Source organism: Neomonachus schauinslandi, chromosome 10 (genome assembly GCF_002201575.2).
Source record: "Neomonachus schauinslandi chromosome 10, ASM220157v2, whole genome shotgun sequence".
NCBI lineage: Eukaryota > Metazoa > Chordata > Mammalia > Carnivora > Phocidae > Neomonachus > Neomonachus schauinslandi.
The window spans coordinates 65197509-65219205 of NC_058412.1; the positions used below are offsets into that span (position 1 = coordinate 65197509).

At 43.2% G+C, this 21697-nt stretch overlaps 1 protein-coding gene across 1 annotated transcript in view; it reads right to left on the bottom strand.

Moving 5' to 3' along the window:
* The window catches only part of EML6 (EMAP like 6), a 263656-nt gene that overhangs the window by 16909 nt on the left and 225050 nt on the right, over positions 1–21697 (bottom strand). The window contains 1 exon segment of the mRNA XM_044918715.1: positions 2336–2423. Within this exon segment, the coding sequence (XP_044774650.1) occupies positions 2336–2423 (88 nt within the window).

The window sequence follows — 21697 nt, forward strand, 5'->3', positions numbered from 1 at the left end:
TCTTTAGTTCCCTGAAACGCTAGGGGGACTAGGCTCCCATACAGAATTACAGGCAGTTTTCTAAATAGGCCAGATAAGCTTCGAGGCTCTCCAGGTGAGTCCAGGCCTAATGCTGTGAGGCCCTACAAAGGCTACCTGGAAGTTCTGTGTCTGTGCCTGGGCAGGCACTCTTTAGGGGGGCTAAATGGTGGCCCAGGGGTTTGCTTGGATTCCCATGGATGCCACTGGGACTGGCAGAGCAGAATATCGAGGCAAATGGTATGCTCATTCTGTTGCCTGGTGCTTGCCCTACAAAGTTTCTACATCATTTGCATTTTTTTTTCAACAACGAGATACTGTTCTGGGTTTACAGTCTTTCTCTTCTTCCCGTCTTGTCTTCCATGACAAAGAGCAGTGGCCGATTAAGATCAGATCAGTTATTAATGCGATTTGACGCACACGTACTGTTGGCAGCTCTTCTGTGCTAGGCACGGTGCTGGTGGGTGGGGTACAAGATTAAGATGGTGTGGGTCCCTTTTTCTAGGTTCCCTGATTCTAGGTTCCCTGATTTCTCTCTCTAAAGCTCATCAGTTGCAAACATCAGATTAATTGTCCTAAAATACCATAACCCCTCCTTACTCCAGAACATTCACGGACTTTCACTGCATTTGGGATAAAGCCCAAACTCCTAAGCTGGCATAATTACCCCTACTCACACATGCCCTGTACCCCTCGGTCAAGCTGAATTGTCTATTTAGCCCACTTATCATGAGCCTTCCCATTTGTATAACTTTGCTTTTTGAAATCTCTCTTGCCTAGAGAGCCCTTCTCTTCCTTTCATCTCAGCCTTCTCCCACCCCCATATGTCTCCCAGAAGCTGCGTGTGTAATAATGTGACCCCTCATCCTGGTGGACACTAAGTCAAACGTGGCCAGATGGTTTCTCCCAGGATTTTAGAATTGAGGACACTGGTAGGCTTGGCTGTCTAACTAAGTGAGGAGATATAAACTCAGGGGCTGGGTCATACCCATCATCTACCAAAATAGTTCAAGAAGTCTGCAGAAAAAGAGAAGGATGCATCAGACATACAGAGCCCTAGTGGGCAGAAAGAGGCACCATCTTGGTTTATGATGGCTTCTCAGCTTCTGGATCCTGTCTTTTCCTAAAGCTCAGCCGCATCTTCTGACCTATGCTCTGTTCCATGATAAATACCCCCAATTAGTCCTCCTTTTCCAATAAAAAAATTTTTAAGATGGATTCTTCTGTCCTTAGTGAGTTCACAGTGTGGTAGGAGGGACAGATGACTGAGAAATAATGGCGGTAGCACGTATGACAAGGGCAGTGGATGGGGGGGGTGTGTGTGAAGGAGTATAGGAGGGTTTAGGATGAGGAGAATCAGGGAAGCGCACAGAGAAGATGCCAGAGAAGAGCTTAGAAAGACCAGGGTGTGGGGAGGCAAGAGGCAACACCTTCTAATACACAGGGTCCTGAGGGCCCACCCCAGCATCAGAGAACATTAAGTAAGGGGTTTGGGGACTGGAGATCTGAGGTGCAGTGGCAAATCACAGGTGCTGAAGCTGGAAGGTGGCTCCTAGTTAAGGTTTTGAAACCAGGCACTTGAATCCCCCTGGCAGGGTGGGAATCTCCCAGGTCTTAAAGCTGCGGTGAAACTTGAAGAGTTGTATTTTAGAGCTCGAACTCTGTGGGCAGCAAGATGTGTCAGAGAGGGAGGGGACTCTGAATGCAGAAACAACAGCTAGGAGGCCCCTCTTAGAAAAGAACAGGTCCACAGAGCGGCAATCCTTAAGTAGGAACGACCGAGTTCAAATCTCTCTCTACTCCCTGGCTTGGAGAACTTGGGCATGGGACCTAATCAGTCACTTAACTTCTGGAAGCTGGTGTCCTTATCTGTAAAATGGAAACAATAGTACTACCCTCCTCACAGGTATGAGAGGTGCATGAAATACGTCTTGGGAAGTACGTACACAGTCCCCAGCTCACCGTGAGAGCTCCCACAACATTAGAGACAGTGAATAAACTTGCGCTCCCCACTGTGTCTCCCCTCTTCTCCCCTGAGGGGGACTAGGTCTGGGGGAAAGGAGTCAGGTTCGAAGGACATGGGACATTTGCAAGTTAGTACTGACAGGACCCCATGACAGGGCTGAAGGAACATGACCCAGTGGGTGTGATTCCCTGGGATTGGGGCCACAACGCTATGTAGGAGGGAGAGAGGACAAGAGAGATCCAGCAGGTCCATTCAGGTTTACTAGAAGGTACCTATGGGACAGGCAGATAGTGATGTCCACCAGGCAGGTCTTAGAACACTGATATCAGATTAAAAACAAAATAGTTTAACCTCCTCACCTCAACCAGTTTCTTTTTTTTTGGTGATATTGTTCTTCTGGAGTTTCTCAGGCTGGGGAGCTGCTCTGCTAACGGGTGGTCTGGAACAGAGAGTGACCAAAACAAACAAACAAACAAACAAAAACAACCCAAAACATAGTGTTGAACAAAAGGCAGCAAGGTTGCTGGTCCCCACGCAGCAGACCCTCCACCTGGGTTTGTTCTGTCCTGCTTCCTCCTTTGCTCCCCCAGAAAGGGTAGATTCTGACATTAGGGGTCCCAGATGATGGAGGCGTGGATTTAGAGGCACTGGGGTGGGCTACGCCACACCTAAAGCATCGTAGTCAGGGATCAGGCTCTCTACCTCCTGGGAGCCAGGAAGAACACAGGAGCCAGAGGGGCTGATTTTCAAACCAAAGAGGAGCCTAAGAATGAGAAGGAAGAGGCTATGCTTCCTGAACCCACTGGCCATTTTCCAGGCAGGAATGCGCCTATGTTGTTCAGAATTAGGTGGTCAAAATCGTGGCATGGTGTGAAGTGGGACTTACAAGTCAGGTGTGGGAATGGGCCCAGATGGCCAAGTGCCCAGGTCATTCTCGATACACAAAAGGGCAAGTGGGAAGTATAGGGAGAGAAGGCAGAAAGAATGCCCACTCGGCCCTACACCTTGGAGTTATGGTTTACCTTAAACTGCTACCATCATCCCGAAGTTTGCCTTTCCCTGCTCAATTTTGGCTCTGGGCCTCCAAATTTAGCTAAGAGACTGTATGATGGGTAAGCTCTCCACTCTTACACCAGTAGGCCAACTTTTTGTAACGTGGGGTTCCCTTAAATCAGACTTCCCAGAGTTGAGGACACGGGGGATGGGTGGGGAGAGACCTGTCCCAGCTCCCACTGCAGGTTCCAAATCCACCAGTTACTGCTCTTGGGCTATGCAAAGAGAAAGGATTACCTTGATCCCCTTGTAAGCAGCAAACAAAGCCAAGTGAGAAACTTAGTACAGTTCAGAGCCACATTAGCAACCACCTCATTCATGCACAAGCATTATCCAAGTGAACAGACATTCCTGTGTGGCACAAACCATGCTTCCCGGGCATGCCAGCAAAAAACTAAAACAGAAATGAAAGAGTGCACCAGTCTACGAATCCAGAAAGCTCATACCCTGGCGTCTCTGGGCAAACTCTGCACTAAAGCGCCTACAGAATAGGGAGAAAAAAGGAAGCCTTGTCAATGCTTCCTGCACACTCTCTGCGACTTTGTGAATGCGCCTGGGGACTCGGCTTATGTGAGAGTGTGCTAGGGAAAAACCTGTGGTCAGAGAAATGATCACATCCTCCTGGATGTTGCTGGCAGTTACGCACAATGGGTGCTTTGTTTCCGAATCAAGTTCGACTCATAATTTAGCCTAAGAATTCCCAGTGTTTCTTGGTCGGGCAGCTTGCCTGCTGGAACGGCTTGCGTTTTTGTGCTGGGGCAAAAACAAGTTACCTTTATTTTCTGAGAAACTCTTCAATCAAAACAGGTTATGTAATCATAAGTGATAATTGGACCAAATGGTATTATCTGTGCTGAAGAATAGGGAGCAAGCACATCTCTACGAAACGACACCCCCGGCTGATGTCATTTGCTGCCAAATTGAGCAAAACCGGGAGGCTGGGTGCATGCCAGTTCTCGCAATTAGACACTTCCTTCACATTAATTATCACTTCCCAGGACATCTGCTCTTTCTTCTGTTTTAGTGGGACTTTCAAATGAAATCCGTGGGTTTCTTCTTTCACCTAAGAATGTTCAAGTGTGTGACAGAAGCAAGCCGAGGTCTGAGATGGGGGCAGGAGGACACTGGGGCTACAGCGTGGTTCAGAGGCAGAATTTGAGGTTCAACACAGGGCTCGTTTCCTGGGTACACACAGGCTGTATAATATGTCCCATATTATACAGGGTATACAAAGTATGCATACAAGCACAGACACTGCATATTCATATATACACGAGATTGTATATATATACACATAGAGGCAATCCGATGCTTTTTTTCACCTTGATTTTCAGTTAAAAACTGAAAAGGAAAGCAATCTCAGAATGTTTCTTTCTTATTTCACAAGCATATGTTTATGGCTGTATTGCTTCAAAACTGAAGATGAGAGGGGCAAAAGGAAGAAACCTGCATGGTGGCAAATTCAGCGGATTTTAAGTATAGACCCTTGGCGGTTGTGGATTCTGCATGAACGCTTAGTACTGGATGCTCATCGAACACCTGGGCTTTTCCAGAGTGCTGTGAATACTTACTTGACAATTCCCTGCCTCCAAAGGAAAGCAAGTTAAAACACAATACAAGCATTAAAGGCTTCTTTCCAGGCATCTACAAACAGTGTTCGTAACATCAGACGTGGGAGGAACTGCCAAAAATCTCAAACACAGCCAAAGGCTGGAGGTTTGGCATTTTTCAGCAGACCTAAATCCTTCCAGATTCAGATTCCATTGGAAATGTGACTCTGAAAAGCTTTGCTGAGGTGGGAAAGAGTAGGGTGTATGAGAACATTCACTCACTTTTCAGTCCAATAAACTCTTTATAGCTGGCTGTCCCAGCTGGTACTCAGGATGGGAGAGCCAGGAAGGGAGTGAGCGCAGTGGGGATTAGCGGGGAGACACGGGAAGGTGAAGAGCCCAGTGTGGGGGGCGAATGGTGGGGGGGATCCCAGAGGGGGGGAGCAGAGACACAAAGGGGCCTCTGGAGGCAAGTGGAACTTTGAAGTCACTCAGGGAAACAAAGAAGAGAGTTTCCACTGGGCAAGAAACTTAAGGAGGGAGCCTGGCAAAAGAGCAAACAAACTGGATAATCAGGAGAGAGGACTACGGACAGGCTTGAGCTCTGAGAGAGTAGAAGAGAAGCTTTGCCAGTGAAGACAGAGCAGAGGCAAAAAGCCAAGGGGAGGCCTGTGGCCTCGAGCTCATGACTGGCTGTTAAGCAACGAGGCGGCAGTGTTCTTGTGCGGCACTGGGGGGTGCAGGCTGCAACACCCACCCTTGCCTGTGGGTAGTCCCCACTGCACAGCCCCATGGCCTCTGTGGAAATGGCACATTCTTGGGCAGGGAAGGACCATGAGGTCGGTTGGTGCTGCAATCCTGTCGTCTGGCAGCTGGGCTGCTGAAGAGAAAGCTTAGGCTCACTTGAAGACGTGTGTGGTCTTCCCAACACGAGCTCTCACCTCACAGAGAGCCCCCCAGAGGTGGCCAGGGCCCAGTGTTCACCCCTCTTTGCCCCCTCCCCAGGGTGCTGGTGGGGCAGAGCACATGATGACCTGAGATGCGCAGGAGAGGGCTCAGAGCCAAGTCTCTGAGGGAAGCGTCTGAAATGATGGAAGATGGGAGGAAAATCAGTCACACCCCCAGATGAGCACAACATGACAGCCAACTGGGGAGTGAGGCTCAGAAAGCAAGTAAGAAACAAAGTTGTTGCAAACAGCTTCTATAAGGGAGGGGTGTGGGTGTGGAGAAAATCAGCTACTTTTAGCCAAGAAATGAAAGTTTGGAATTGTTTTCAGTGTTGTTAGTCAGACAATGTTCAAAGGGTCCTTGGAGGAAACATAGCTTTCTTCAGATTCCAAAATGTGGCATAAAATGGTCTAAGAGTCTTCGAAATGTCTTGGGAAACCAAGCTACTTTTGATCCTTTTTTGCAGGAACCAGCAGATGATCTGAGCACTGTTTCAGTATTGTCCTCCAACGAGACTTATCAGCCCATGGGTGGGCTTCAGGTACTTAATGCTAAATTGTGTTTGCACCTGTGCACTTTTCTGGGGGAAATGAGGCATGTCTTTAGCAAATTTTCGAAGACATATGTGATTTGAGAGAGAGAGATTAAGAACCATAGTGCTCAGATAAATTCAAGTTGAGGAAAATTCTACAAAGCCATGGGAGATCTCCATTATCAAAACAAAAGGAGCTGGATTCTGTTAAATGTATTCCTGTGTCTTCCAGAACCACCTGTAGAACTGCTCAGTGGTGAACTGGAGTAGAAGGGAGAGAGTCAGACAGGAGAATAAAGGGATGCCCTGAGGGAAGCCTGCCAACTTCCAAATTCTTTGGACTGAAGCCTATAATATAGCCCATCTCCCCCTTTTTTTTCTTTACAAAAATGGGGATATAATCCCAGACTTGGCCATTTTAGGTGAATATCAATTTATTTGGGTGAAAAATTGAGGGCATAAAGAATATAAAGGAGGAACTATGAATAAGGTGGGCAGACTATTGAAGAAGCCACTCCAGCAATCCAAGGGAAGGATGATGAAGATCTTGACTAAAGCAGTAGTTGTAGAGACGGAAATAAGGGAATCTTTAAGGAAATCCTGGCAAAGTAGACTTCAAGAACTTTGTAATTGCTTAGTTGTAGGCATTGAAGGCGGAAGAGCAATTCAAGTGGAATACCAGTTTTCTGCCTGGGCACCTGGTGGATGGTGGTACCAATGACTGAGACAGGAAGAGAAGAGTCATGACAAAAGATGATGAGCTCCCTTGTGGCATGTTAAACTTTGGACGTCTGTGGGCTGGAAGCCCAACTGAGAGGTGGGACTCAGAGAATCATCGGCCAATGGGTGGAATATATGAGATTATCAGGAAGAGAGTTGGAAGCCTGAGGACCAACAGCATGTGAATGGCTAGAAGACAGGGCAGACATGGGACACCGAGAAGAAATGATTGAAGAGGTAGGAGGAGGACCAGGAAAGATGGTTCCTAAAAAATAAGTGAGAGAAGAATGGATATAACTTCACTATCCTACATGGTATCCACTGGCCACATGTGGCTCGTCCAAATTAAGACGTGCTGTAACAGTAATATAAACACCAATTCTGAAGACCTAGTAAAAATAGTTTTCAAAAAAGAAAATAAAATGACTCATTAATAATTTTCACAATGATTATGTGTGGAAATAATATTTTTAATATATCGGGTTAAATAAAATACATTATTAAAATTAATTTCACCATCTCTTTTAACTTTTTAAATGCGATTACTAGAAAAATCACCTATGTGGCTTGCATTGTATTTCTACCGCACAATGCTACTCTAGAAGAAGCACGTTCTTCCTTTTAATAAGACAAAGAGGATTTGGGGATCTGAAAGTCACCATGTCTGCAGGATGGCAGGGACAGAAGACTGACAGAATGGGCTAGAGAGTGAAGGAGAGATTTGGTAAAGCCTGGATGAGAAGAAGGAAGGTAAGGGCAGGAATATGTGTGCAGGTGTATAGGATCAGTGGGAAGATTAACTTATTTCCCGAGCAGAGTTTGATGGGGATGGGAAAGACCAGAATGCATTTCTTGGCTGAGGACATGGATCCAGTTCGGGGGGAGTGGCATAAGAGATATAGGAGTGAAAGGCAATGATCAGGGAGCAAGGATGGCTGGCAGGCTGAGGTCCAAGCACCAGCTGAAGGACCAGCCTTGAATAGGAGGAGGGACTTCATCCTTCTGAGAAGAAAGGAAGTGAATGGTTTACATGGGGTAAAGGATGGGAAGCAAAACAGAGGAGCGATAAAGAAGGGCCAAGATAGAGTTCATGCCCAATAGCTTCTGTTTTCTCCATGAAGTAGGGTAGAAAAGCCAAGAGTAGGGTGTAGGGTTTGGGCAGGAGGATGAGGAAAGGCCAAAACTGTCTTTCACTGTGGAGTGGCTGGCAGAGGGAGCCAACCAAAGACAAGAATGAACACGAAGGAGCAGTGGAGGGCCTCAGTGTCCCTGGCAACATGGACTCTGGTGAGGGCAGTCTGCACTAGTGCGGTTTTCTAGTCAGAAGAATGGAGGTATGTGCTGTAGGGGAAATACAGGGGTGAAGAGCCAAGAAGACTGGAAAAGTGGCATTCAGGCAGACAAAACAATGAGGCCAGGAGGAGTTGATGAATCTAGAAAAAATGGAAGTATCAAGTATCTAGGATGGTTTAATGAGGATTAAGATCAGGATTACTGGGAATGAGAAATCTAGAGGAGAGAAGTTGAAGACACTGATGGAGAAGGGAGCTACTGGTGATGATATAACCCCTGCCTGGCAGGAGCTGGCGGTCAGTTGGTTGACCATTAGCGAAACTCCTCAGAGACAGGAAGTTGATAACTGACAAGGACAGGAAAGGGGAAAAGATGGCAGAGCATGATGGGAACTTCAAAGGAGTGGGGTGGGGCTGGCCAAAGAGCGAGCCAATATGCTTTACAAACACCCACAGAACACCCGATCCCCCACACCTTACAGCTAGGGACACTGTTTCAAGGGGCACGAATCATGCACCCCAACAACTGCTTCTCCAAACACCTCCCCGGTTACCACATTACAACCACACAATAGGAGAAAAAGGGAGGGTTAACAACCCCGGTAGCTCCCATTCCCACCAAATGGAGATCTGAGACATGTTCAGAGACTTGAGAGAAACAACTGCACCCAACCCTGCCACTGTCCTGTAAGAGACGCTCCCTCTCATCAGAAAATCGCTCACCAATGTGTGACGTGTTCGTTACCTCCATGAGCCAGTGGTTTGAGTCAACTGTTTACACTGTAAGAGTAAGATTTCCTGGGTGTATTAATCTTAAAAAAAAAAAAAAATCACTCTACCTCTGCATTTTCAAGCCCTGGCACATTTCTTTATGATAAAAAGTGAACAAACTAGGCTCTAATGAATGGCAGGTTTGATTCCTAAAATTATCAGTTATAGCAAAGTCATTATTTTGCTTCAAACAATACATAAAATCAAAAGAAGTGAATAAGGGGAATCATTTATGAAGGTAGCATTAAATTCCCTTAAAAAACCCAACTATTCAGAGTTACACTGGTAAACAACAGGCGTTTGCAATGGTTAATTTCAGCATTTTGAGAGTTTAATAGATACCGTAACTTCACATCCTCCCACCTTGTTAAAGAACAGGAAACTTGCCAGCTTCTACCTACTCAGACCAGCCGGGAGTGCAGAACTCGACAGCACTAAGGGGTGGAATAAAGAACAACTCAGCCTAGAGAGAAATGCTCTGGGAGAGCAGGGATGCTCCTTGGCCTGTGTGCCCCACACACGTGCAATCGCTGCCCCCGAGTGAGGTTTGAGCCTGGCTTACACGCAACAGACAGCAATGGCATGTCTCCTAAGAATGAACTCTTAGGCTCTTTAAGGGCAGTCCATCATCACAAATGGGATGGAAATGGAGAATTCAGGCTCCTTCCCATTTATCAGACCAAGCTTCAAGATAGGATGTAGGGGGTTTGACAGATCTCAAAATGGTAACTTTGAGGGTGAATTCAGAAGCACCTGTTAGCAAGACTGTCAGTTCTTAGCAGCTCTTACAATCTGAGTTCACAAAGCAGCTACTGATCAATGATGACAAAGGGCCTCTGTGAGGCCAGGGGAGCGAGGAAAGGGGAAGTGCCAGGCTGTTTATTCGTTTATTTCCCCATGGAGGGGAGCACTGTCCTGATTCGCCAAGTTCATCATGCCTCAGGCAAACTTGAAATGGGCAGTGACTGATTAAATACAGCATAAAAAAAAAAAACCAAAAAACAAAAAAAAACTGGGGGGCAGGTTTCTCTCCCTGAACATAGCAGAAAAGGTTAGAAGAAAAATTGGGGATTACCTAGAGATGGCGGTTTCTTTCAATTCAGGGAAATGTAGCTAACTTTTGCAATATTTTTACACTTCGCCACCTGTGGGCATGTTTTTTGTTTCACTGTAAATCCACTGACAGAGAAGCTTTGGATGTAAAATAGGTGTGACGGCTACAATAACACAGACTTGCCTTTTCCGTTCTTTTTGCCTTGGGTTATTTAAATAGATTTAAACCAAACAGACATTTAATTCCTAACAGACAGATGGTATGAAGATAAAATTGTTTAACCTGAGAGAGCTGTCCCACGCCAGATTCTACGTGGGTCACACAAAGATGAAACCCACAAAGATGAGACCACCCATGGATGCTAACAAAATGAAGGTAAATCTGGTTGCTGACCAAGAAGGGATTTGTAGACCATTTTGAGGACAGATGAATATACTTAAATATTAAGAGAAGCAGGCTAAGTAAATTCATCCATTCATCTACTCATTCGACAAACATTTGTTTACCATGTACTGTGAGCACAGCACTGCGTTAGGCACACGGGGAGACCCAGGACAGCTCGGCACTGACCCTTGAGGCACTAAGAGACTCACAGACAAAGCTGACAATCCAGTGGAACTTTAAGCATCTTGATACCATGGACCAAAATATTCAGGATCCAAGGATTAAAGGTGGCTATTAATTTGGGGCTGAAACAAAAACAAAATTCCTTTAGTGTTTCTTTATAAACCCATGGTGTATCGTCTTCTTTATAAGATTTTCTTTTTGCTTAAGTTCATAAATCTGTATAAACCAATTCAGAAGGGATATGATAAAGTAGGAGGTCAATTTTAGGGCCTTCCCCATTCAGCTGTAAGCACAACTTAGGAAAAGGTTTGCAAAACCCTAGTGCTAGAGTGCAGTCTTGAGGTCATTCGGTGCTGGGATCCAACCTTTCAGAGATGAGGAAACCAGCATTTATAAAAGGCTCAGAATCTGCTTCTAATTGTGGATTGGTAAAAGCGTCTTGGTTTCCCAAGGAACATATGGCATAGATTGATGGTTAAAAATGTACTAGAGGGACTAAAATATTAATGTAGGAGTATTCACAGATTCCTCCTTTATAATCCCCTGCAGAGAATAATTCTGGCAATGCCACCCCAGCATCTCCTCACACTGGGGAGCTGAGATGGATGGAGGGTGACATAATTTTGCACACCATGGAGGACTGGGAAAGAGACTCCACTCAGGACAAACACCTCCCTCATACATGTTTGGGGGTGCCCAAACTGCCCTCTTCATAGTGGAACACTTACTGAGACGGGAAGGAGAGGATCACCCTTCAGGATCTTGATTTACCTGGAGGTCCAAGTGGGGGTTACTAAGAGATCCTGCGATGTGGACAGCTGGGGTCAGTCAAATGTGGGTGAGTAGTTCAGGGGGCCACTGGTGCCCGGGGACAAGTCCCTGTGTGGGGGGGACTACTGGAGGCACCATTCATCCATCCACATGAAAGGAAGCTCATAGCACATATGAATGATGAGAGGAGGTGCCTGGGCCCCTGGATCACCCGTGTCACACACTCCTTGCCAGAAAAAGGGGAGAGTTAGTCTCAACGCCACAGAGACTAGGAGTAAGGACAGTTGTTAGGAATTGCCTAAAGGCAGAAGCCAGGGGGAGACTAAACTGAGAACTGGAAAAATGGCCAGGGGTGCCAAATTCTTAGAGGAAGAAATTTCCAAAATGGATTATGGATATAAAGACAAGATGCCACCAAGATCAGAGACTCTGATATCTAGCCCATGGATATCAGTGACTAGAAATGAACCTAAACCTTGTTAAATTGTTAAGGAGTTTATTCACTCAATCAACAATCATTTACTGAGTGCTGGCACTGTTACCAAATTCTGAGAAAAGGTACTGTATCAGAAATTTTGCTTTCACAGAGTTGACATGCTACCTGCAGGAGAGGGGCTTTATGAGAATCCCCAAATCTGGCCAACAACAAAGGCCTGTGATTGCTCACCTCTTAAGGCCTCCAACAACAGGAGTGGGATAATAGAGCAAAGCCCAAAAAGGTCATCCTCCATGAAGCCAATCTCAGACTTGGCAAAAAACAAGGACAAACAAAGAAGATCTTGGCAAGCACCACAGGTAGAGCAGAAGGATGACCAAGGACTCTATCCCACTGTGTTGGAGATAACCTCACACAACCTGAAACCAGGGCATGCTGAGGCAAGATTCTGGTCAAGCCAAAGTCAGTTTCCCTAATCTCATGTAAACATGTTGCAGTGTGTGAGAATTGTTTTGGTGTGGTTATACCTTCTGAGCTTGCAGGCACGTAGTCAGACCATCCTAAACACTTGGGTATGTGTTTGGGGAGGAGACAGAATATTAAAATGTATAAAATAAAACCTCAGGAGAACAGTAAGGGGAGGCTCTTCTATTTCGAAGAAGTTCTCCTAAGTATGGCTGTCTGTTTCATTGGCGTACTCTGGGGACTTGCGAAGCCTTAACACAGGCTAAGGAAATGCTTTAGTTCCTGCCTTATGTAACTATGCTTACAGCTTTCCAATACTCCAAAATTAAAGAAACTTTACATCTCTAACTTTTGTACTGTCATCTTTCCATCACTGACATCACTGTCCTATTGTGATGACCAAGCAGATTGCTGTCAGAGCGGGATTAATGCCAAGGACTCCTGCAGGCCCTTGCCAGAATGCAGCCAGCCACTTTCCAGATAAACATTGCACACCTATTGAGGTTTAGATGTAAAAGGAAGCCCCAAGGGAACTGAGTGTTGCTTTGACTTTCACTGATTCAACTCTTTTTGTAAAAGTTAGAGACTCCAGAATCAAAAAACAAGGGGAATTTACAGATGCCAATGGTTTCAAATATTGGAGGTAATGGTAATAACACAGTTGATATAAAACTCTGTCATTAACTAACCTTTGCTATAAAAAATGGCCAAAAATAGAGAATGATTTCAAATTAAAAATTTTAACTGTGAAGATTTCTACTTTAAAATATGTGAATTACTCCAACTAAGAAGACCCCAAAATGAAGTAGCTTTACTAGTGAAATTTACCAAACATTTGAAGAAGAATTAACCCCAATTCTTCCAAAAATAAAAATAAAAAATAAAAAAGGAGGGACCACTCCCAAACTCATTTTACAAGGCTGATATTATCTTGATACCAAACTGGAAAAGGACACTACTAGAACATAACAGGCCAATATCCCTAATGATTATAGATGCCAAAATTCTCAGTAAAATACCAGCAAACCTTATTTAGCAGCACATTGAAAAGATCATTCACCATAATCAAGGGGGATTTATTCTGGGGATGCAGGAATGGTTCAAAATACGCAGACTGTCACTGTGATACATCACAATAGAATGAAAGAAAAGAATCCTATGATCATCTCAATAGATGCAAAAAAAGCATTTGACAAAATTCAATGTCCAATCATAAGAAAAACTCTTAACAAATTAGGCATAGAAGGAACATATCGCAACATGATAAAGGTCATTATAAAACAAGCTCATATCTAACATCATGCTCAGTGGTGAAAGGTTGAAAGCTTTTCCTCTCAGATTAGGAACAAGACAAGGGTGACAATTCTCACCACTCCTATTCACCATAGTACTGAAAGTCCTAGGGTGAAATAATCAAGCAAGAAAGAGAAATAAAAGGTATCGGAATTGGAAAGGAAGAAGTAAAACTGTTTCTATTTGCAGATGACATGATTTTATATAGAGAAAATACTAAAGACTCCACCCAAAAACTATTAGAGTTAACCAACGAATTTAGTCAAGTTGCAGGATATAAAATTACATACAAAAAGTCAGTAGCATTTCTATATTGCTAACAACAAATTTTCTGAAAAAAGATGTAAAGAAATTGATCCCATTTATAATAGCATCAAAAATAATAAAGTACTTAGGAATTATTTCAACTAAAGAGGTGAAAACTCTATGCTGATAACTGTAAGATCTTGATGAAAGAAACTGAAGAAGACAGAAAGAAATGGGAAGGTATCCCATATTCATGGATTAGAAGAATTAATATTGTTAAAATGTCAATACTACCAAAATCCATCTACAGATTAAATGCAATACCTATTTAAGATCCCAATGGCATTTTTTACAGCAGTAGAAAAAAAAACACTCCTACAATTTGTATGGAACACAAAAGACCCCTAATAACTAAAGAAATCCTAAGAAAGAACAAAAAAGCAGGAGGTATCACACTCCCTGATTCAAGGTATACTATAAAGCTATAGTCATTAAAACAGTATGGTACTGGCATAAAAACAAATAGACCAATGGAACAGAATCAAGAGCCTGGAAATAAACCCAAGCATACATGGTCAACCTAATATTTGACAAAGGAGCCAAGAATACTCAATGGAGAAAAGACAGTCTCTTCAATAAATGGTTCTGGGCTCACTGGATATTCACACGCAGAAGAAAGAAACTGGACCCATATCTGATTCTCAAAAATTAACTTAATGGATTAAAGACTTGAAAGTAAAACATGGAACCTGGAAACTCCTAGAAGAAAACATAGCAACAAAACTCCTTGACATGGGTCTTGGTGATGATTTTTTGGATATGACACCAAAAGCTCAAGCAACAAAAAAAATAAACAAGTGGGATTACATCAAACTAAAAAGTTTCTGCTCAGCAAAAAAACCCAAAAAAACCAAAAAACCAAAAAAACACCAAAAAAGTGAAAAGACAACCTATGGAATGGGAAAAATATTTGCAAACCATGTATCTGATAAGGGGTTAATATCCAAAATACATATATATATACCTCATACAATCCAGTAACAAAGGAAAAAAAACAAAAACCTTAAAAAAATGGGCTAAAGGCCTCAAGAGACATTTCTTCAAAAAAGATATAGGACAGGCCAATAGGTACATGAAAAGATGAACATCACTAGCATGAGGGAAATGCAAATTAAAACCACAATGAGCTATCATCTCACACCTGTTCGGCCATCATCATGAAGACAAGATAGATAGTGGATGTGGAGAAAGGGAACCCATGTGCACTGTTGGTGGAAATGCAAACTGGTGTAACCACTGTGGAAGACAGTATGGAGGCTCCTCAAATTAAAAATACAACTACCAGATGATCCGGTAATCCCACATCTGGGAAATGTATCTAAAGGAAACAAAACCACTAACTTGAAAAGATATTTGGACCCCAATGTGTGCAGCACCATTACCTACAATAGCCAAGACACGGAAATAACCTAAGTGTCCCTCAAGGGATGAAGATAAAGAAGATGTGGTATAATAAAGAGTAGAATATTAGCCATTAAAAACAGAGGAATTCCAGCCATTTGCCATACGCTGTCATTTATATATGGAATCTAAAACAACCAACCAAACTTGCAGAAAAAGAGACAAACTTATGGTTACCAGAGGTGGAGGGGAAAGCTGAGGAGAACTGGAGGAAAGTGGTCAAAGGTACAAACTTCCAGTTATAAGGTAAGTACGTACTAGGGATGTAATGGAGAGCCTGAGGACTGTAAACATAGCTGTGTGGTATACAGGACAGAGAGCAAATCTTCAGAGTTCACCTCTCAAAGACAAGGTTTTCTTCCTTCTTTCTTTTTTATTGTATTTCTACGAGAGGAAGGAGGCAGATGAAGCTACTGCGGCGATATATTTCACAATATACGACAATCAAACCATAACGCCGTAGGTCTTACAGTTATACAGTGATGTCAATTATTTCTCAATAAAACTGGGAAGAAAACAGAAAAAAAGAGATATGTTGACATTTACCTACTATTGGATGGTAGGGAAATGAAAAAATATATATGGGTACTAAATATTTCCCCTGACAGTAGCTCAACCTCGTAATTCTTTATCATTTAGGACAAAAACACTAAAGACGATATTCAAAATTTAAAAGTGATTTTCTAATTATATTACAGACCCCCTCTCTGGAAAACAAACAGTATTTAATTAAGACACAAGGCTTGCTTGATAAAAGTGTATAAAAAGGTTTGCTTCTTGAAACTTTTTCTTACCACGTGATTGGGTACGTTACACAGCCAGGTCAAAGAGCTGAACATCTAGACTACATACATCTAATCAAGAGATGACTAGAACTATAAATGTCATCATTTCTACACTTATCCATAATTCATAAGTAAACTACATTAAACTGGTGCTAAGACAATACAATTTAGGTGTTAAAAACGAACTCTTCTACCTCAGACATTTTCCTAAAGGGAGAGATGACCCTCCCAGTCTGAGACAGACAGGAGAGGGGACAGGAAGCCGAGGGCCCGGCTGAGGAAGGGGAGACACACTTTAGCTCAGTGTGGGATTCTGATTGCTGGTCATAAGTTATGCAGCTTCTGAGGTGAGAAGGCAGGGGGAAGGGGTTGAACCTCTCCTTCTTCAAGTGAGAGGTGGAAAATATAATGTTATAAAGATAGAAACAGAAAGAGTCAATTCCCACATTCTTTTCTTCATCCCTGGACAGCCAGCCAAAAGCTGCAAGCCTCAGTGCTTGTTAATAAAGGACCTTGAACAAATACAGACTGCTGACTCAGGTGCCGTGAGAACACAACCCCTGAGCTAACCCGTGTACCCACCACTCAGAAGAACAGAAGTTACTGAATATTTATATGCCAATTTCCATAAAAATACTTCACTTGGTATTTATTTTGTATTTTTCATCACAGAGTTAGGTTTTTGTCTGAATGCATGTTCCAACTAAATATATCAAATAAAAATCTCCATTATTCCCATTCCCCATGCAGATGGTTAATCTAAGCAGTGATGGGAGGAGGAGATGGGGACAAGTGTGTCAAACAGGAGACATTTCAAAATCAACTAGGAGCCATGGCCCAATCACGTGAAACTTGGGAGACCAATGGCTGGTCAGCTCATTTGGATCTTATTAACAGACCACATGCCACATTTGGAGATATTATAGATCCTATCTATAAGTTATGAAAAAGATGTCTTCGTGATCCACCTGTATTGCGATCATGCACTTACCTCATACCCAAAATTGGGATTGCACGGGTATTTAATTCATACAAAAAATTGGATATTGGCACTAGATACTTGTAGCGCTTTAAGTTTCTAATTTGTTCTTTTTCTTAATGTGAAAATAAAAACCTCTGGAGATGGGCCAAAGATGTTCACATGTTATTTTTAAAGATATGTGAGAATATAAAAATGTAATGTGAGTAAAAATAATCAATTTTAAAAAGTGACCATTCTCAGTGTACTAATGTTTTTTACAAGTTAATTCTTCTGACATCCCTAGACAGGGGTGTAAAACTATGGCTCATCAAAACTGATCCATTTAAGGGACGCCTGGGTGGCTCAGTCGGTTAAGCGGCTGCCTTCGGCCCAGGTCGTGATCCCAGGGTCCTGGGATCGAGTCCCATATCGGGCTCCTTGCTCAGCAGGGAACCTGCTTCTCCCTCTCTCTCCCTCTGCTTGTGCTCTCTCTGTCAAATAAATAAAATCTTTAAAAAAAAAAAAAAAAACTGATCCATTTAAAATTAGGTAGAGCTTTAAATGTCTCTAATAATTCTTGATACTGATTTGGTTGTATTTACTGGTATCTTGAAATGACTGTATATATTCAAAGGCATTTATAAATTATAGGAATTACTGTTCAACAAAATGGCCAGAAGCTCTTTTCTGTGATAATACTACTAGTTTCCATTACGAAAAAAAAAACATGAAAGGAGCATGAGCAGGATATTTTCTACCCCTCCATGTCTACGCTCCACCCTTCTCTCCTCCTGCTCTGAGCCCTCCAGGGCTGGCCTTTGATGACCCTTCGGCTCTGACTGGCTTCAGCTTGAGAGGGGCATCAGTGGAAGATGAGAGGGTCAGAGGAGAATGCAACTGGGGAATTTATTCCCTGGAGAGCTCCTTGCTGGGACTGAGGTCGGTGCCCTTTAACCTTCTCCCTCAGGTCTCAGCTCCTGTAAGGCAGTCTGCTCCCACAGCTAATGCTGCCCACATCTGGCAATAGCTTCCCCCCCACCAATCTCTGGACACAAGAGTGGTGGAGCGGGTACCCCATCGCTATTGTTTCTCTTAACCCTGCCCACACCTTTGTGACTAGTCCTTTCATTAAACTCTCCCCAAATTACTTCCTTTTCAGAGCACTCTTTCTTTCCTGCTGGGGCCACAACTGACAGAGAGCTCAGGTCACACCCGAAAGACTTAGGTTATACCTCTCACGGTGCACTAATTCTAAGAAATTCTATCTAAGATAATAGGTGCCCTATATTTTTACATTCTTTGAAGCCAATTTCAGAGAGCTCGAGCCAAGAATCAAAACCAGAAAAGGAAAAGAGAGCTTTCTCATCTTTTACACAACATGATCCAATGTAATCTTTAGAAATACAATACATATAATATGGTGCATTGAAGCATAACAAATGTCCTATTAAAACAAGGCAAAAAAAGAGTTAAATTTAAAGTATCAGTTTACCTCATGATCTTAAAAAAAGTTGTTTTTTTTTTTTTCTTTTCTATTTTAGGTCTACAACAATTTAAGCCACCTCCAGGAGTTATGGGGAACTAGTGTGCACTCACAGAAACCAGATTCCATGCTGGCACAGGAAAATCAATGATGAGTATGGGACCAACCTCTTGTCAAAAACAAGGACAATTTCAGAAGTACATGATGGTACTGTGAAAAAGCCACAGATACCAACCCAAAGAAAGGTCTGCTAAAGACCACACAGTGACAATTTAAACATTAAACAATGATAACAATAGCACCATCAGAATCGGCTGCACCTAAAAATGTTATACTATTACCTCAAGAGACAAACAAGAACTATGCTTTTAAAAAGGAATATATACCAACAGTAACCAATTAAGCAGTGCTGAGTTTATCATCAAAATATGAGGACAAAAAGAATGAAAAATGATTTAATGGATTTTTCAAAAGAAAACAGTAATTTGTTTCACTGATATGACTGACTTTGAGTATCCAGGTAGTTATCAGTCTGAAATGTCCAAAGTCCTTTTCCTGCTAAGTTGATGCTATGAATGCCAACTCTTAGGCCAGAGGGTAAAGGATCAAAAATGGAATTAGATCCACCTAAAGCTTGGGCCTTCTGGGTGATGTCTCTTAATGTTGACCTTTCCTCCCTGTCTTACTGCGTGCACTGGTCATGGTCATCTGGGGAGTAGCCAAGCACAGAGCCAGAGTTTCTGGAAGAGTCCGGGAGGAGTTCTGGGCAGGGTGGGGGTGGGAGGGGAGGATTCAGTTCTATGGGAATGACACGGGAGTTTCTGGTGCCTGGTAGAATCCTTACCCCACAGGGGCATCGGTTATGTTCCAGGAGGAATTTGAAAGACTAGGGGAAGTTGGTTCTTTTAGAAGATAGTGTGTTACCTCCTACTCTGTGTTTTCACTTGGTGTATCTTTCGTCATAACAAACACAACCTTTACATCCTCTGACTGTTGACCTCTTCTAACATTCATATTACTATTTAGTTGTGCAAAACAAGCACGTGGCAAGAGCAGGAGTCTATGACTGTCCCAGCCAGCAGGGGATGATATGGACGTGGACCAGAGACCACTACGTATTGTGTCTCACTCTCTCTCCTTCCAAGTGGCAGTTTAAAAAACTATCCTCATTCTGTCCTCTCTTTACCACTGTCTATTTGGCATGTTAGGGTGGTCAACATTATCATCAGTCACAGGACTATGAAGACATTTATCTGGACCTGGATGAGAAGACTTCATAGCTCCCTGAGATCCTGGATGTGGGGCTGGACACAGTAACTGATTGAAACTCTTTGGGGAGGGGCTAACTGTGTTTCCAATCATTTATGTGGGAGAGCTTAAAGTGGAGCATTTTAAGAGTGTGTATATGACCAAAAAAAAGGCGGAGGGCAGTAGACCTGTCCTGCTTTGGGTTCATATAGAAATCAAATTTTGGGGGCACCTGGGCGGCTCAGTTGGTTAAGTGGCTGCCTTCGGCTTGGGTTGTGATCCCAGGGTCCTCCGATAGAGCCCCACATCGGGCTCCTTCCTCAGCAGGGAGCCTGCTTCTCCCTCTACCTGCCGCTCCCCCTGCTTGTGCTTGCTCTCTCTTCCCCCCCCATCCCGTGTCAAATAAATAAATAAAGCTTAAAATCAAATTTTGTTAATCACCTTGGACTTTCACTTCTGGTAGAGGTGATTACACTACTAGTCTATGGGTGGCATATAATTACTTACTTGAACAGTCAGTAAAAGGCTCATAGTTTACAAATCACCAGTGACTGGTTCAAGGGTGGTCATGTGACCCACCAGAGCCAATAGTACATCATAAAACATTTGCAAGGACTTGTCAATCAGAGGTAGTTCTTTCCTGCTGGGCTCTAAGGTCCAGGCACTGTAGTCATTTTGCTACTTGAATTGCAGTAACTGAGAGAAAGCAGAACTGAGATATGGAGAGAGAAAAGCAAGATTTGAGTTTCCCTATCATGGGACACCTGAAGTCACCCTATCCCTGGATTTTCAGATTTGTCAGCCAATAGGTTCCTTTCGCTTAGGCCAGTTTGGGCTAGGTGACCTCCCTGAAACTGAAAGTCATACCTTATAAATTAGAAAATGACACATCAACTTGGTGTGAACTTGGTAAACTGGTGAAAGAAACTTCTTAATTTTATAGGCAACTCTAGTAATCTGGTACTGAGCAAATTTCAGGGCTTTTCTCCTGATGAGTTCAGAACTGTTTTTACTGAAGTGAGAACACAGTATTTTGGTACTATCTCTTGTGCTGTGATGATGGTAGGCGTTTTGTATCTTAAATTGCTCTGAAAACCATGCTTCCCCTCCTGTTTTTTTCTTTTCTGAAAAAGAACCGACATTTAAAGTATTTATTAAGTAATAACTTTAAGTTTGCAGGTGGATGAAACAGCCATAATATTGAGAAAACACGGCAAAGTAGGAATGACACCAGAAGTTGAAAGCAAGAGGGTGTGTCAGGGTGGAGGTGGGAACGTGAGAGGCAGGAGGGCTTTGGAAAGGCTGCTTTAAGACCAGAACTGAAGTCAGCAGAGGATGAAGAAGAGCACTATGGGGCAGCCCTAAATATGCAGATGAGGTCGAAAGGCACAGGTTCCCCAGACCTGACTTTCCTCAGCCACATGCCACACACTGCAGGTGAGCAACAGGATTGCCCAAGAGTTCACCTAAGGTTGGGTACTGGCTAGACCGGTGTGGCTAGATGAAAGAGGCAAGGCATCCCAGCGTGCTAGAGCAAAGCTGAAGTGGGAGACCACGATACTTGGTAAACACTTGGAAGGGATTACATATTTGGTAGGTGTAACTCAGTATTCTTTTGAGAGCAATTACAAATTTCTCTCCAATTTCCCACTTCTCAAGAGATTGGAACTAAAGATCAGGTGACTGTTGAAGAATCAAAACTCACGGTGTGTTAGAAATTGTACAAAGAAGCACAATCCAAAGCCTCACAGCTCTTTTAAAATCAAGTAACTGAGTCTAATTAGAACCAATCTAGGACTATCTGAAATGTGAGGAATTAGAGATGCAGTTGCTTAAAAACTAACTGGTACATAATGTGCAGCTGTCTGCAAGGCACTATTATCAATATGATGGATCCTGTGCTCATTTCACTGTTCTAAAGTGGAAAAGGATGTAAACCGGAAGTAGAATTTTCTGAAACATTGGTAAAAGGCAAAACAAGTCCTTGCACTGAGTGAGAGGCTGTTCCGAGCTCACACCTCTTGTAATTCTCCAGTGTTTGTCTCCCATTAGTCTTACTGGGGGGGCATGTCTTGGC